General features: G+C 44.9%; 1 protein-coding gene across 1 annotated transcript in view; it reads left to right on the forward strand.

Annotated features, from left to right (window-relative positions):
- Positions 1-16,101, forward strand: part of LOC8025322 (guanylate cyclase 32E) — a 312,963-nt gene that overhangs the window by 137,829 nt on the left and 159,033 nt on the right. The window contains exon 2 of the mRNA XM_040210470.2: positions 8,287-8,433. Within this exon, the coding sequence (XP_040066404.1) occupies positions 8,287-8,433 (147 nt within the window). The remainder of the gene's footprint in view (positions 1-8,286; positions 8,434-16,101) is intronic.

Genomic DNA, 16,101 nt, shown 5'->3' on the forward strand with positions numbered 1-16,101 from the left:
CCATCTCGTGTCGATGGAGAGCGTTTGCAACGTAATGGCGAACACCTCCTGCGGACATACGTCGCGAGTGTGCATGCGCTGCGTAATCGTATGGAGACTAAGAAAGCAGGCCGAAAGGCGATCAAGGCTTTTTCTACTTCCTCGTGGCTCGTATTGCAAACGCTTCACATGACACACTTGACCCCGATCGAGCACTTGGAAATGATGTAACCTTGGATTTCTACGTCGCCACCGTGTTCTAATCGTTCTGCTTTCCGCGCGGTCTGTCCGTTGCCTTTGAAACCGCAGCAGGCTCTCGCGAGCTCGCATTCACATTGCCACCAAAGAAGATGGCGCTCACGAGTAAAACATCAACGCAGGGCTCACGCGCTTACTGTGTACGACACAGGGCTGCGAGGCCAGGCGTGCGCACCAGGGTGCATTTGAAGCGTGCGTGCCCGGGTCCTACGACGATCGGATGACTCTCTAGAAGAAAAACTGCAATCTCCGGGTGGCATCAGATTCCTGTGCAAGTGTCTCGTGCGGCGATGCACACGCTAAATCTTCAGCCTTATACTTCTGTCGGCCCTTCACCACGTCCACACTGTCACAAGACATCCTGTGTTACCATTGTGCCGCACTAGTACGGAAAAGGCCGACGTTTTTCTTTTATAATTCCAGCGATGTTTTAGGGCTGCGACGCAGCAGAAGGCAGGTGCAGATGACACCGTCAAAGGTACCGAGGCCGGGTCGGGAGGTGCACGATGGCTCATGCGCGTAGTGTCGCCGCCACATGTCGTTGCGCTAGTCGTGTCTAGCTCCTTCAACATTGAGGGTCCTTTCTGCAATACTCAGAGGACCTAAATGGCGGACCGTTGCGATATTCTGCTCCACAAGCGGATAAACTACACTCGGCCGACCTCTGCCAGCCGGTCAGCGCGACTGGTGTACAAAAAGAGCAACTTAAGATAGGACATGCGACCGAATTTATTGGGTGATTGCGGACGAGCGTTGCGTAACAGTTCGGCACGGCACCCGGACATTTGAGCTCTAACTTGGTCCAACAACTGCTACCACATGCCATCTCAAAGTTACAAGCATACTACGTTAGATGACCCTACTTATTAAAGCAACCGTCGCTGCTCCGTCTCTACTCCGTTCACCTTTAAGCTGAGTCTAGAAGCTCCTCCTTCAGCACGAGCTCGCTGGCTTCAAACGCGCTTTGTTTTGCGCGTGCCTTCGCGTTCGCACTTAAGTTAGCAAGGACAGAAACCCGAGCCGAAGGCGGAGCATCTAGTATTGGCTTAAGGGTGAACGGAGTTTTCGTAGGGAGTATTCACTGGCGGCCAGAGCTGTGTGCGCGAATGGTGAGCGCGTGCTGATGGCGAGCTGCCATAGTTCTCTTTCAGCGTGCATTCCAAATTATTAAGATTTACACTTCTGGCAACCTAGTAATCTGAGCTCGTTCTGAGCATTCGCTCTAAATGGCACCCGCAAATATGGCTTCCAGTGAATACTCCCATTAAACGTCGTATTCTACGTCTCCAGAACCGGCGCAGCATACATTTGCGACGCGTGCGCTACCCCAAATTTAACCCGTTTCGCACTTTGGCTAAAGTGGCCGGCCATACAAGTGCGATCACATTCATTGTAAACTCTTTACCACGCTACGCGCCATCCTAACCAATCGAGCTCTCCACACGTGCCTCGTGACAGCGATCCGTGCGTCGCTCCACCCAACCAAATTGTAACTTGACGCTGTGCGAGCTATGAAATAAATAGATACCTTTGCTGCTGTACATCAGAATATAAATCAATGTATAGTCGCTTTTTGGGCACGTTAATTTTGCGCCACCCTAACTGATTGTCTGCTGCCACATCCAGATGCCCGGCAGCGAAACGGACAGACACAAATCGACAGAAAGCCTGCTTCTAGGAGAGATTAACGCCTTAGTGTCGGGAAGGAAAACAACTTGTCGTGCGGCCTCCGTGATAAAGCAAAGCAAACAGAATGAAAGAAACCAAAAATAAAGGTCAGTTAGGGTGCCGGCCATTCGCAGCAGCCAAAAAGCGACTATAGTTAAAGCGTTCAGCCTCTCTCAAGATTCCGCGTTTTTCTCCGAAGTATAGTCAGCGTATTACACCTGTTTAAAAGGTAAAATTATTGGTGGAGGGGGACAAGTGCGGACTCAACAAGGATTGTTTTTAATTGTTCATTATGAGAGACGTCAAAAGCTTTTCGAATGAGAGCTTATGTTAATGGTGATATTTTTCTGATACAAGCTTCCTTTTGCGCCAGTAAAGCGGACATAATTAAACTGTTTTGGAACGTCTCGCGTTTGGACTATCCTTTGGATATGGAAAACTTTTTTTAGCGAAAAGACAATGCCGCTTCGGACTACACCCCGGTTGTGAAATATCATCCGTATAAAAAGGTATAGGGACTGAGCGTGCAGAAAATGGGATTCATCGCAGATAAGTTTGTCGCCTCATTAGCGGATCTAAGGTCTCTCGTGTCGACTCGGGTTCAAAGGTGCACCACCTTAGAACATATTTCAAAAATATCAATTTCAAAGCACTCAGTAGGTTGCTCTATTTACAAGATTTGTTTCAATTCGCGAATTATTTTCGGCACCCTTTACTACAGCATACGACATCGTCGTTCACGTCGGGCTGGAGGACGTCGAAGATGCTTTATTTTTTGTCAATAGATATCCTTAAGCAACCGCAAAGGGAAATTATTTCATTATGCCATAAAATCCCCTAAAACACATTTCAATACCGTTGTGCTTCATTGCATGGTCGAAACGCATGTAAGTACATTCAGGCATGCATCCTAACGCCCCAGTCGAACTGCTGATGCATCATACAATAAACATGCCGTTCGCTGAAGGCACGATGAAAGAATGCAGAGCGCAAGTTCGTCTGCTTCTTTCATTGGGGTTGCACTGACGTTAGAACGCCAAGCTCTGATTGGCTCTGATGGAGGGATGATGTTTAGATCTCAATGCTAGCTGCCTTGAGATCTACCCCCTATCCTTCCAATCGAGCCCAATCTGACGTCAATGCAACCCCTGCGAAAGAAGCATAGGAACTTGCGCTCCGCATTATTTCCCGACACGCCTCACGCGTTTTTGAAGTGCGTTTTATTCATGTATATCTATCTGTGCGTAAACGCAGTTTTAAGATGCGTAAACACAGTTTTTATGTGCCCAATTCGACAAAGCCACCACACATGAAAGAAACACGCCAAAAGCACCTTCTGCAGACTCTATTTTGTTTAATGTGTTAGGCGTGTGATCGGGGTCACGAATTTTCGCGTATCGTCTGCACTTATATGTTTGATCATCTAACAGATTCCCTCGAATGGATATAACTTAAAACCGGCGTGCCGTTTCTGTTTACCCTGCTATAAGTTCGAATGACAAATCCAAGCTCTCCACCACTAAATCAAAGAACAATAATAATAATAATAGCGACGACGTGCCATCTGCATGTATTATACGCGCGAGCGTGCTGTCACCGGATATCCGGTATTTCCAAGCCGGAAATGAAAGTGGTCGACTTACTATTGCTCCCTTTATAGATTGGCCTATAAAGCCACCCTAGAGCGAAACAATCAGCCCGGCCCTGCGTTGCCAGACCCTCTGGGCAGAGATGAACGAACGCCGGGTCATTTCCACGACGTGGGATGGACTCTCGTGCGCGGCCCGTTTGAAGAAGAGCAGCCATTTATTTTCCCCGCACGCGGAAGCAAACTTCCGACGAATTTATTGTCCGGGAGAGAATATGCTCAGTGTCCCCTATAGACTCAAGAGATTCCTCACGGCTGGCTTGAGAGACCGTACTATCCGCTCCCCAGGCGACAAATGCTACCAAGAAAAATGGAGACGGCTGCGCTTTTTGTGTACTCCTTCTTACGATCAAAATCTCCAATTTCTTGGTAAAAAAACAACAACAACAAAGTTAGGTGAATACTCCCAAAAATAAACAGCTGCCATGATCCGTTTATTTTTCCCTGCATTCATGAAGTGTCCTGCATTTTAAACGGCCAAGATACATTAGGATTCGTTGTGAGGAATGCTACATCGTCCCTGACAAACGTACTCTTGTATTTTCTTTATAACACAAAGTTATCATCACGCTGGCCTCTTGGCTCTTGACCGGCGCAAGATAATATATCTCTCTTTCTCTCTCTATCTCCCCCCCCCCCCCCCCTTTCTCATCGTGGGTCCCACTTCTCATCGTTATGAACCGTCATTCCCGACTTTTCGCTACTGAATCTCAGTCCCAGAAAGTCTCCTTTCTCTCAAAAGATCTTAATCAGCTCGTGTAACCTGTCCCGGCTATCTGCTCAGAGTACAATGTCGTCTGCGCAGAACATTCCTCGTATAACTTAATTTACAATTTCCCCTCTCTTCCTATACGAATATACGACACATCAGAAACTAAATTGCATTCATAAAATTTCCTTTCTATTCTTCTCAGGTATATTATAAAATGAAGAGGCGATAGGAGAAAACTCTGTGAACAAATAATTAAAACAGCACAAACGAACACAAGGACAAGTAGAAAAAGAGACACAGACACAGCCCTGACTCACGACTCAGTCTCTCATTGGTCTTCTTAAAACGCATGAACATAAGGAGGCAAGGAAATTAAAATAAAAATTATCCAACATGTAGGACATCTTCACTGATCCAAATAATATATAAGAGAAAGTATACATTACAAAAAAGAAATGAAGAAGTAAAGTAAATAGTAGAGAAATATATAACTATACATCGTTCTACCTTAGGACGGAGCAAAGCTTGTAATGTATACTTTCTGTCAGGACTGGGCAATATCGCGATAGAAATGTATCGCGATACTACCTTAGAGATACTTTCGAGTATCTGTATCTCTGTATCGAGATACATTCTAAAAATGTATTTGTATCTCAGTAGTGAAATACATCGCTTGTATCGCAGAGACTTTGCCATACTTAGGTATCGCGCTACATTTGTCGTCGTTTTGAAGAAACATCTTAAATGTAAAAACATCAGTTTGGTACAAGTTTCTTGGTAATTTATAAGATGAACACGCCTACATAATTCATCTCAATTAGTAACATAAAAAAGGAAAAACAAACTGTGGTTTAAAAAAGATTATGGGCAAGACAAATCAGCAAGGCAAATCAGCTCCCCTCATAAAGCCCTCTACTCTTTCCAATTTCGCAGAGAACACCCTAAAGGAGTTGAGTGAAGAAAAAGCACGGTCCTGTTGTACAATCTCCCTACACAATGGGTGACTCAGAAGCTTATAATACGACAGTCTGACATGCACCTTCGCAGCAAAACCTGGTTTATTTTAGACAGACGTCTTTTTCAAGAGTGATACACAGTCCTTACCTTTCTGCAACTACTGTAAATACTTCATTTTCGCGGGCTATATATTTCGCGATTTAGGTCAAAGAAGAAGTTCTGGAATTATTTTCGGCTTCTAATTTCTATAACGCTGTGGGAGCTCAATATAGATTTCAATCTGTTTAGATTCTACCGGCATTGTTAGCGGGACCGATTTTTCGCGAAATGTAGGCGATTCGCGAAAATTTGCTCCTCGCGAAAATTAAGTCGTTTACAGTATGTGGTTCCACGGGGATGACATGTTTTCTTTAGCGGCAATAATACTACATAAAGAGTTCGAGGTAAGGGGAACAGCATAAAACTACACAAAAAGGAGCACCAGCATAAATTACCATTCATATTCGCCACGAGCTACACCCTCCCCACCTAACACCGTTCGGGAACAAATGTATTTCTATAAGTATCTGTATCTGTATTCCGAAATACTTTGTCGCTGGTTTTGCAGAAGCATCTCAGGGATATCCCGTTACATAAAAGACAAATGTATCTCAGTATCTTTATTTTTGGCCCTACAATACGTTTATCTCTGTATATGTATTTCCAAATACCTTTTGGAGTGTCTCTGCCCAGCTCTGCTTTCTGTTAGAAATTCTTTGGTTGGCACATGACAGTGAAGATGTCCTACATGTTGGATTCTTTTTTTCTTTTTTTTCTTGTTATGTTGATGTGTTTTACGAGGACGAAAAAGAGAAGCCGTGAGTCAACACTGTGTCTGTGTCTCTTCTTGAACTTGTCCTTGTGTTCGTTTGCGCTGTTCTATTTATATGTTTACAGTGCACCACCGACTATCCCACCTCCAAGAAAAACTGAGAGAACCCTGGCTGGGTCATTTTTCTATTTCCGCCAGATTTGCTATTTATGGTCCTCATGTTACAACAACGCCATTATTTTTGTATATACGCTGTAAAAGCCTAATTAAATGTGCATCGAAAACGTACTCTCCCAGCTGCACCCAAAGTTTTTTTTTTTTTTTTTTTTTTTCGGGCTCACATTGTCGTGCGCAAGTTTAATGTCCAGAAATACTATCCGTAATGGTCTTTTCACTCATCCGTGCCACCTCTATACATTGAGTGAGGATAAATAGGTTATCATCTAACCTTCTATCTCTTCGGAACCCGTTCTGTAGCTCGCCTAAATCGTTTCCTGCTTATTCTTTTACTATCCTTTTTACTACCTGCATTGCAAGTTTGTACAGGACCGAAGTTACTGCTGCTAGTTGGTATGATATTATCAGATCATTGCCCTTTTTCTTTTTATTGTGATATTATTCTGCTTAGTTTCTAATTATTGGGTAGCAAGGTTCGGCGAACACTATAGTCCGTTGCAACCTAAGAACGAAGGGCGAGGGTAAGTCGGGCCGGGAAGGAGGAAGCAGACGGAACACTAAAGAGAGGAAGAGGCTTCCCCCTTTCTTCTCCAGCATTCCGTCTGCTTCCTCCTCCACGGCCCGCCTTACCCTCGCCCTTCGTTCTTAGGTTGTAACGGACTATAGCGTTCAATGATGGACCTTTGAGGAGGGTCTACTCACCGAACAGGCCGCAGTCACTCTGCTAATCCATCAAAACGATGATTTGCAGACACTCTCCGGGAAGCGTCTCCTCCTCGCATGGCGCTCGCGTCACGATGCTTCCATTTCGGCGAGTCTGTACAGAGTCAAATCAGAAGCGAAACGGCGCGGAAGAAGACAGGGGAACAAGTGGAAGAGGACGAGGACGCAGCTCTGACACGGTCCTTTGTAATTGGCCCTACAAAAGCTGTCAGAAGACGATCTTCGAAGCAGGTCTGAAGCAAATATGGTTCGAAGATGCTTGAGGCTTGTGCAGATAATTTTTTCATCATTTTTGCATAAAGCCAATACTTTGTTTTTGTATGATGTATGACCAGTACGACTCCGGCTTTTGGCGATTTTATAGATCATGGTCACAAAAGAAATATAGAACCTACGGTGTTCCGTTGCTTAAATTCGACATTCACGTTAGATGTCACGTGAAAGCAGGACGCCACGGTTACTTGACGTGAGGTCACAACGCCACGCGACGTCCCGTCGACGCCATGACGAGGTCGTGGTTTTCATTTATTTTCGAAAATATCGAGGATATTGAATATACTCAAATCGCAAATATGAATTCTGTAGTATAAATACGAAACTCGTGGTTCTTTTGTTAGGGGACTCAGGCGAACTTTTCTCTTCTGTATGTCGCGTGGTATTCGGATGGTTTTTCGTCCATGGGTTCCAGTCTTTCTGTACCTGCAAATTTCATGTTACATTATATTTCACGCAAATTACAAAATTAGCTCGTGACACTCTTTTTTCGCGCACAATGAAAGAGTAAAAACACATAACTCGAGGACAAATGGAGGCACCACAAAGACAGAGCGAAGGTTATGACTTGTCCATTCATTTTACTCATTAGTGACAGTGGACATGTGGACAGTCAACGCTGTTTCTGCGTAATTCTTCCTCATGTCCGTGTGTCGTTTTGTGACTTTGTTTCCCATTGTAGCATACACTCACTAGTCGATCTATAAAAGTCGCTACTTTTTCTCCACGCTGATGTTAATGAATAGAGTGTAAAAAATGTAATGTTTTCCAAAGACTGCCACTGTGAGTGAGGAGCTTAGCTGCCATCTTTAAACACCACCTAGAAGTGAAGGCTTGCGCCTTTTCCCCTCAAGCGTGGTCACTAGTGAATCCATTCAGTGCCACCTAACCTGCGCCGACGCCAAGACGGATACTTATGTATGTGTTGGCGTGTCTTGTTGAGCTTCAGCGCGTTAGCCGGATGGGGCAGGTCGGGGATCCACTAACGGTAACGTCATACGGGGGTTTTACCTTCTAGGAGGTGGCATTGCCTTTCTAGGTCTATAGACATTAAGTTGTGTCCGTTACCGTCTGCCGCAGTGTACCTGGTCCTGGGCTACTACTTCGAGCACATCGGCCTCATGGCGAGCATGGAGGCACGGGGGCTGCTCGACCGAGGTGACTATTTCGTGGTCGGCGTCGATGTTGAACAGTACGACATCGAACAGCCCAGGAGGTACCTTACCGGTGAGTACCTGCACTGGGTACACAGTAGACGCCTCCAATGGGTGGCTGAACCCATACGGATGAAACCTTTTAATTGGGCTTTGGCTTGCGCCATCTAGACAGAATATGGACAAAAATAAGGGTGGAAACAAGCTGGTGAAGGTGTAACATTTTAGACAAAACCCCGAGACTGGAGGGAAAAAAGACAACAGAACAGAAAGTCTCAAGCACAGCTAAAATTTATTGTACAGAATATCGTGGTTTTATAGGGTACAGGTCCCCTGAAAGCCAAAGGGAAGGGAAGAGGGAAAGGATGAATGTCTTTTTCCCGAACGCACAAGAGATGCAGGACATTGACCACACCGGTACAGTTCTAACTCAAACAAAAGGGGGGAGGCGGAAGATCTCTTAACCCACCTCGGTGAGGTCCTGATACACATCACAAAAGAAAGGGCTGCGGGATGGCGACCCATTAGGGGAAAGATCGGACATGCACAGAGGCGAACAACCCCCGGCATTTGTTACACATGACACAAAGCGGCAGGGGTGAAACTTAAACCCGAACAACCAACATCATACACATATATAAAGGTGACCTCCAAACAATCAAATTTGTAGAAATCTTTTCAACTCCATGTCCAAATTAAGAGACGCCTTATTTACTGCATTTCCGTGACTATTAATTGTGAGGGACTCTTTTACCAAGCGTTTATGATCCTCTCTTTTGGTCAACGGAACCGATGTGAAGTGAAAGGAGCGAAAGTACTTCACCGAGATAGCTTAGGAGATCTTCCCCCTTCCCCCTTTTGTTTGAGTTAGGACAGTACCGGGGTGCTATTGGTCAATGTCCTCCCTCTCTTGTGCGTTCGGGAAAAAGAAGTTCATCCTCTGGCTTTTTCCTTCCTTTTGGATTTCGGGGCACTTGTACCCTATAAAATTACGATATTCTGTCCAATAAATTTCAGCTGTCTTTGAGACTTTGTGTTGCGTTGTCGTCCCCCCCCCCCCCCGCCCTCCCAGTCTCAGAATTGTGAATAAAACGTTAGACATTTTTTTTTTAATTTAAATATTGGCAGTTAACTTTATCAGCGTTGCTAGATCAATGCAGTCGCAGAACTACTGTGGGGAACCAAAGACCCTTCTCGACAGTTAACCTTATTTAATCTTGACAGTTAACCGCAGATAACCGAACACCCCGTTTCTCTTCCCCTTCTCCTCTCGCCGGGTCGACACCTATCACTTAAAGCGCCATCGAGATGCTGTGTTTTAAAACAGTTTTCTTCGGAGGCAGTCAGGGACTCCGGAACCGGGTGGGGGGCGGGGGGGGGGGGGGGGGGCAATGGGGGCTTGAGCACCCACTGACATTTTTCAGGGGGTGCTCGGCGATATGAGAGCCCCCGTGCATTTGGCTCAAAGCCTCCCTCTTGTCCAGGGCCGGATTAAAGTACGTGGCTAAGGGGCTGCAGCCCCCTTAGTGCTGGGCCCCAGTGCTGGGCCCCAGTGCTGGGCCCCATAAGTTTGAAAAAAATGCTAGTCGGTGTCAGTGCAGAACAGCTCATGAATAAAACTCAGATCGGAGCCTCTGGGCCCTGGCTTTCTGACGTCATTTCATCCCTCCTCCCCCCCCCCCCCCCCCCCTTTTCTCTTTGATGCCACAAAGTTGCCTTCCCTAGACGAGCTGGTGTTTGTGAGTCTTCTAGGGCAACAAAATGCAAGCGTTGCCTCCCACCCTCCTTGTCGGAGAGAGCAAAGCTGTCGACGCTGGCGGTCCCTTTGAGGTCTCTTCTAATTAAAACCAGACGGAAGGACGGCCACGGAGTTCTCTATTGTACTGGGGCCCCGTCGACGCGTTGTACGGACAATGGTGTGTTGGAGGGCAAGCAAGTATTGCGGAAGGCTACGCGAGCAACATACATGCTACACCCTATTTTTTCTACATATTTGGTCTTTTAGCGTAGTTGCATATGGAAAGTTTTCTCGAAAACGACGAGCATAAAATAAGCAAAAAGAAATATCGGTGAGCCTCCCGAAGTATTTCCCTCTAACCACTAACAGCTAGGCGTTTCAACGAGCCGGCTCTTGAGACGCCCCCCAAAAGTTTTCGAGAGGCCACGACTGCAAGCTCCTGCTCTGGAGCCGGTGTCTGAGCTGCCAGTGCGAGACACCCTTTCTGCCATTCAGTGATATGATCTCTGCAATTTATTACGAGCCTCTGAGGTATGGCTTATTATTCTTAGCTTAGAATAATACGTCTAAATGGCTGCGAAGTTATAAATTACTGAATTTAGAAGAAACAGACCATTTCCAAACTAATTGAAACGTTTTACCCCTAAAAGAGACAGCATGTAGGAGAGGATTTAAAAATACCTCCTTGATTTTTATGAGAAATCCCCGTGAATGTGCCCAAATGACAGTGGTTGCCATATTACAATCTCATTCAGCCTTTTATAATTTCTTTTATTATTTGTATGCAGAAGTATGTTAGTTTGGGACATGAGAGTTCAGTTATAAGAAGAGGGTGGACGAGGCGGTTTGAGCCCTAAATACTTTAACCACCAAATTTACTGACTTAAAACGAAAGAAAGGCACAAGAGGACGAAACAGACGACACAGCTTTCGGAGCTCGCTTACCGCGTGGTAAGCGAGCTCCGCCAGTCAGACCTTGTGCTGCTCGAGGCAGACAAAGAGGGTCGATTCGTGGTAATCGATCGGGGTGACTTCTCCAAGAAAGCGGAGTTGGCCCTGGAAAAGAAGTTTGTTCCCCTCAAGAAGCGTCCGTCGGAGGCCCTCCGCTCTGACGCAAAGTCTCTCTGCTCCTCCTTAAACCTCTCCTCCCTAAAAAATCTGATCTCTTTTCCCTCCAAACAGTATATAAAACGAAGGCTGTGCCGTCTGTTTCGTCCTCTTGTGTGTTTCTTTCGTTTTACGTCAATGTAGATCACCAACACGCCCAAGTCTTTAATCAAAATTACTGTGTTGCGTGTTTTGCTTTATAGTTCAAGCCAATAATTAAATGGGTCATGAAACTATATCGGGTTGTAATGTTCCAAGAGGCGTACTGGTCCTAGGCTGGCCCAAGTGTAGTCGCACAGACCGCCACGAATTCAGAAGCTTCTTGGTCGCGGTGAAATTGCGAGGATAAAAAGACACTATTTCTTTCAGTCTTCCCTTCGCAAAGCTTGATGGCGTAATTGTAGGATCGAAACCACACGCATGACGACAGTCGAGCGTGGTTCATAGACTGGACACGAGAACCGCATAAGCACTCCATTTCAGCTCGTAACAATTAGTGCCTCGGCGGAAACTCGTGTAGTGGCTCGTGTCCAATAACTGCGGTGATGAAAATAGCCCAACTGTAGTAGTGCATGGAGCTCCAGCACACGTTTTCTACTCTTCCAACCCCAGCGCGTGGCTATGATTAACGTTAGTGGCCGCTTGTTCTGGCTTTAGGGAGTGATTCTAAGTGGTATTTACCAAAAGTAAAAAAAAATAGTTTTAAAAAAGCTAGTTAGACAAGCTCCAATCAATCGGAACAATTACTAGAATATAAACACTATATTCTTGGGAATGTTTTCGAGTTGAGACTCCCGAGGGCAGCTCGAGAGTAGCAGCTCTTTAGGGGCAGAGAATTGTTATTCTTTTTCTTTCTTGTAATAAGAAATTTACGGACATCCTTTGAGTTACTGTCTATTGCAATTTGCGCCCAAGTAATCATGCCACTTGACATCAAGGAGGTCCGTCTTTGCCATCTCTCTAACTCAACATCGTGATGAATTTATGCGAGCTGGCGACATGTACTGTATAAATAAGTTTGTAGACCTGGTCAACAAGTTCCTAGGAACGCGGAGTCATCATTTTAAACCTTTCAACGGAAGTTTACGAGGCCCTATGGAGATGCTCAATGTGCGTGACACTTCTTCACATTTTTCCCAATCGAATTAGCGTCTTGTTCCTAAACAGCCTCTACTCCACAATGGCATCTGCTTCATTTTCACCCCGTGGAACCTGAATTTCCTAATCTTTGAATCTACCGGCACAGAAACCTCCGAAGGTGTATCATAAAACGAACAACATTTGTATTTCATAAGGTGCTGAAATATGCACATTGCCGTCGCCATAACGGCGCTATAACGGCGGTCATCGGAGATATTAAAGAATCGCGGCCTTCTCGCCTGCATTTCCATTTGCTGTTTGGCGAGCCAGCCCGCTATGTTCAGGCGGGCACCCTATTATACACCCAGAGTGTTTTACCTTCTTTGGAAAAACGTACATAAAAACAGGAAAGATGCCGAAATAAAAAAGAGCATTGTCCCTGAAGGTTTACCTCCGAAGGACGACCACGTCTACCAGTGGTAATCGTTTTAGAAATTTTCTAGAAATTTTCACAGGAACGGAGCTGCAACGAGATATTTCATAGGAATGCGTCCACAATTAAAATGCACCTTCGTTGAAAATGTAAGCTTTCTACGTGCAGGCGTCCGATTTTCCATTGCGTTTCACATCGACACCGTAGATCCGTGCCACCGTATAGCTAGTACTACTGGATCAGATTGTGTCAACATTCCATGGATTTGTAACAGGAATTTTGAATGAACATTTGATAATAAAACTAATATGAACTGTAAAATATTAATTATAATTTTTTTCAATTTCAATATTTTTCGTCCCCCCCCCTCCCCTCCTTTATTCCGGCCGCTAGCCCCCCCCCCCCCCCCCCCCTCCCTCCATGTAAAATACACTTCCAGGGTCGCTGGAGGCAATAATCGATCAGCCGTAGTCCCCCCAACAGACATCTCCAAAACCGTGGCGTTTCGAATAAATAAGTGTCGAACCTTAATACTTCAACGAAATTTGAAATATTCCTGTCGTGTTCAAAAATAGGTTGAATATGATCCACAATATCCAAAAATGACAATCGCACGTTTGTATTTTGAGCCTGGTGGCTGTATTTTTCGTTAGAAACGGCCCACTCTGGCAAGCGCTCGGAGAAGGCCCAGCGGAGACCACGTGACATCCAACGCAATCGTGACGTAGGTCGTCTCAAGACGAGCAAAGCTACGGCGAGGCTGATGTCGAGAGGATGGCCTAGTCGTTCCAGCCACCGAAGCGGCTGCTTTTGTACGAATATTGAGTGACGGGTTAATCTTCTGCAATCTTGTAGGGGGACAATAGCGACTTCTGCGACACACAAAAGGCATTCTCGGGAAGAGGGGAGTTCCTCCTACCCCTCTTCTCTCGTCGTGGCCGGAGACGAGACAACCTCCGTCACTAGCTGTCAAGGTTCCTAGACGGGCTTTTCAAGCGAGGCGTTAGCGATATCCACCAGGTGCTCTTTGCTAATCGTTTAATTCGTTTTAAAATTCCTTTTCGTGACTTTTTTAACAAGATATTGGTATGTTCGATGTGATGCTGCTTTTTTGAACACATATAGACCAAAAAATGAGCGCCGAAATTTCGTTGTAGTATCCCTTTAAGGGACAGGGGGACCGCACATTGAGGAAGAGTTTACCGGCCATGCCGCAAGTGGCTTTGATCTAGTAGCGTTACCCACTTCATAAAACAAAATCCATTGGGGTTATTCGAGCTTTTTAACAGTAAACATTCTAAAATTGTGGTAGCCTACATGTCTGCACTACTGGTGTACAAAAAGGGCAGCATTGCGTAATACATACCACTTGCCAATCGCACAGCAGCTCGACTCTACATTTCGGCAAACGACTCAGCATTTCCAGTCGAAGGTGATATCCAACGGTTGCGGGACGTGGCAAAGCACCGAGTTCCGAAAATTCCCTATATGACAATGCCACCTGTCGCACCAAGCTTTATTGCACGGATTACCAATACCTGAGGACAATAGATCAAAACCTTCCATATATTAGTTGTTTTTTTATTGTTTTCGTTTTCGAGCTTACACAGACGCTTAGGTTATTTAATATTCAGTTAGCATATTGTTTTACTCATTCCACTTTTTTTTCTTGTGCCTTAGAATAGCTAACCTAATTGAAAAAAGAGATGTGCGAAAAATGTTAGACCCATTTTAATAGAAGAGCCTCAAGTTCACTTGTAACAAATAAGGGGGCAGGTCGAATGTGTCTTAATTATCGATATGTGATTTTAATGACCATAAAAGCGCCGAGTTTGCAACACATACCGAGTAAGGCCTATGTACAGTAAGATGTGGTGCGATTTGTTGTTGGGCATTTTGATCAATGATGGCTACGGGCAGCCGAGGCATTGAGAGTTTAAGAAAGAGGGAAATGATGCCGACTAATCCTGGTATTGCACAAATACAGATTTGACGCCGTGGTTGGCCGGTGCGTCTGCTCAATTATGGCAACGTGGTATGAGGAGGAAGGGCATAAAAAGGGATCAACCTGTACTTATGCAGGGGTCCTACAACTGATGTTGAAATTCAGTGGGTTTTTGAGTGCGCCAAACTTGGCACCCACCATACTTCGGTATAAGTTAATATTATTTTTACTCATATTAATCCAAAACCCAAGTGTGCATTTCATTATGTTTGGCCGAAATGAAGCCCACGGCTTACGCCCCGACGTTTACAGGTGTTCAAATGCGGTTGAATAAAATTTATTGCTTCTTTGCAGGATGGGGAACGGGGTTTCCGTTATAGAGGTAGAGTTTTTCATTTAATCCGAGAAGTTACTCGGTCGGCATCGCAATGTCCACAGACAAATTCATTTGACAAAATAATTAGAAAGCTACCAACTCTCAGAAGACTATTTCTTTCTGCACTTCGAAACATTTTATTGGGATGTTTTTTTTTTAGTTCAAGTATAGGCAGACGGAATAAAAAATGAATGCAAGAAAACAACGAAAGTGTGGGTAATATTCGCACAGCCATAACGCAAAATTACAGACTTCGGCCAAACGCAAACATACTTCGGCAAGACGGTGAAGCACTAAACATGGAGAATCAAATTGTGACATTAAGAACAAGACGAAACACTTTAGTATTTTACAAGGCGCTTATACGCTAAAAAAGCGAGGCTATTTTCTTACCATCCTCACTCCTGAAGAAACACCGACCGCCATCTATGAAAACACGTGCAGGCGTAGGAACATGAAAATGTTTGGGAAGTTTGCTCAAATTTACCTTAAGGGCGCTATAAAAAATATGGGGCAATAAAGGGCCACGTCCAGCAAACACAGGACTTTAGTGTCGAAAAACACGTTATACTCTGCTTTAGATCATGATTAACCGGAGCGAAAGCCGCGAGCCATTCAGTACAATTTAGCGCAATGTAAGTGTAACGTGAATACGTACCGCGAAAATCGCTGCACTCCTCCCCCAAGTCATGTGACATGAACGAGACTTTTGATTGGCTAAAAAGGCTCATAGCGTCTGCTGCAGTTCATCGAGGGGTGAAGCGTAGTAGGAGAAAAAGCTCAGTAAAGATATACCTTCTCCTGTTGCTTGGCATTGTTCGTAGGCTATACAAGCACTCCCGCTAGAATTAATGCCAAGGTGTGAAAAATATTTATGCTTGCCAAATGAGGAAGCTTAACCAGCCGGAATTAATGGAAATAACTAGCTTAATTTTACAGTTTAGCTTGTAGAAATTTATGTCTTTTTTTTTAAAGTAAGCATTGCGGCAAAAATCGGCCTGGTTAGGTGAGTACTAAGAGAAGAAGATGAGCGTACTCTAACGAAATGTGTTTAAATAGCCC

Source organism: Ixodes scapularis, unplaced genomic scaffold, assembly GCF_016920785.2.
Source record: "Ixodes scapularis isolate PalLabHiFi unplaced genomic scaffold, ASM1692078v2 PGA_scaffold6__148_contigs__length_123643588, whole genome shotgun sequence".
Classification (NCBI taxonomy): Eukaryota; Metazoa; Arthropoda; class Arachnida; order Ixodida; family Ixodidae; genus Ixodes; species Ixodes scapularis.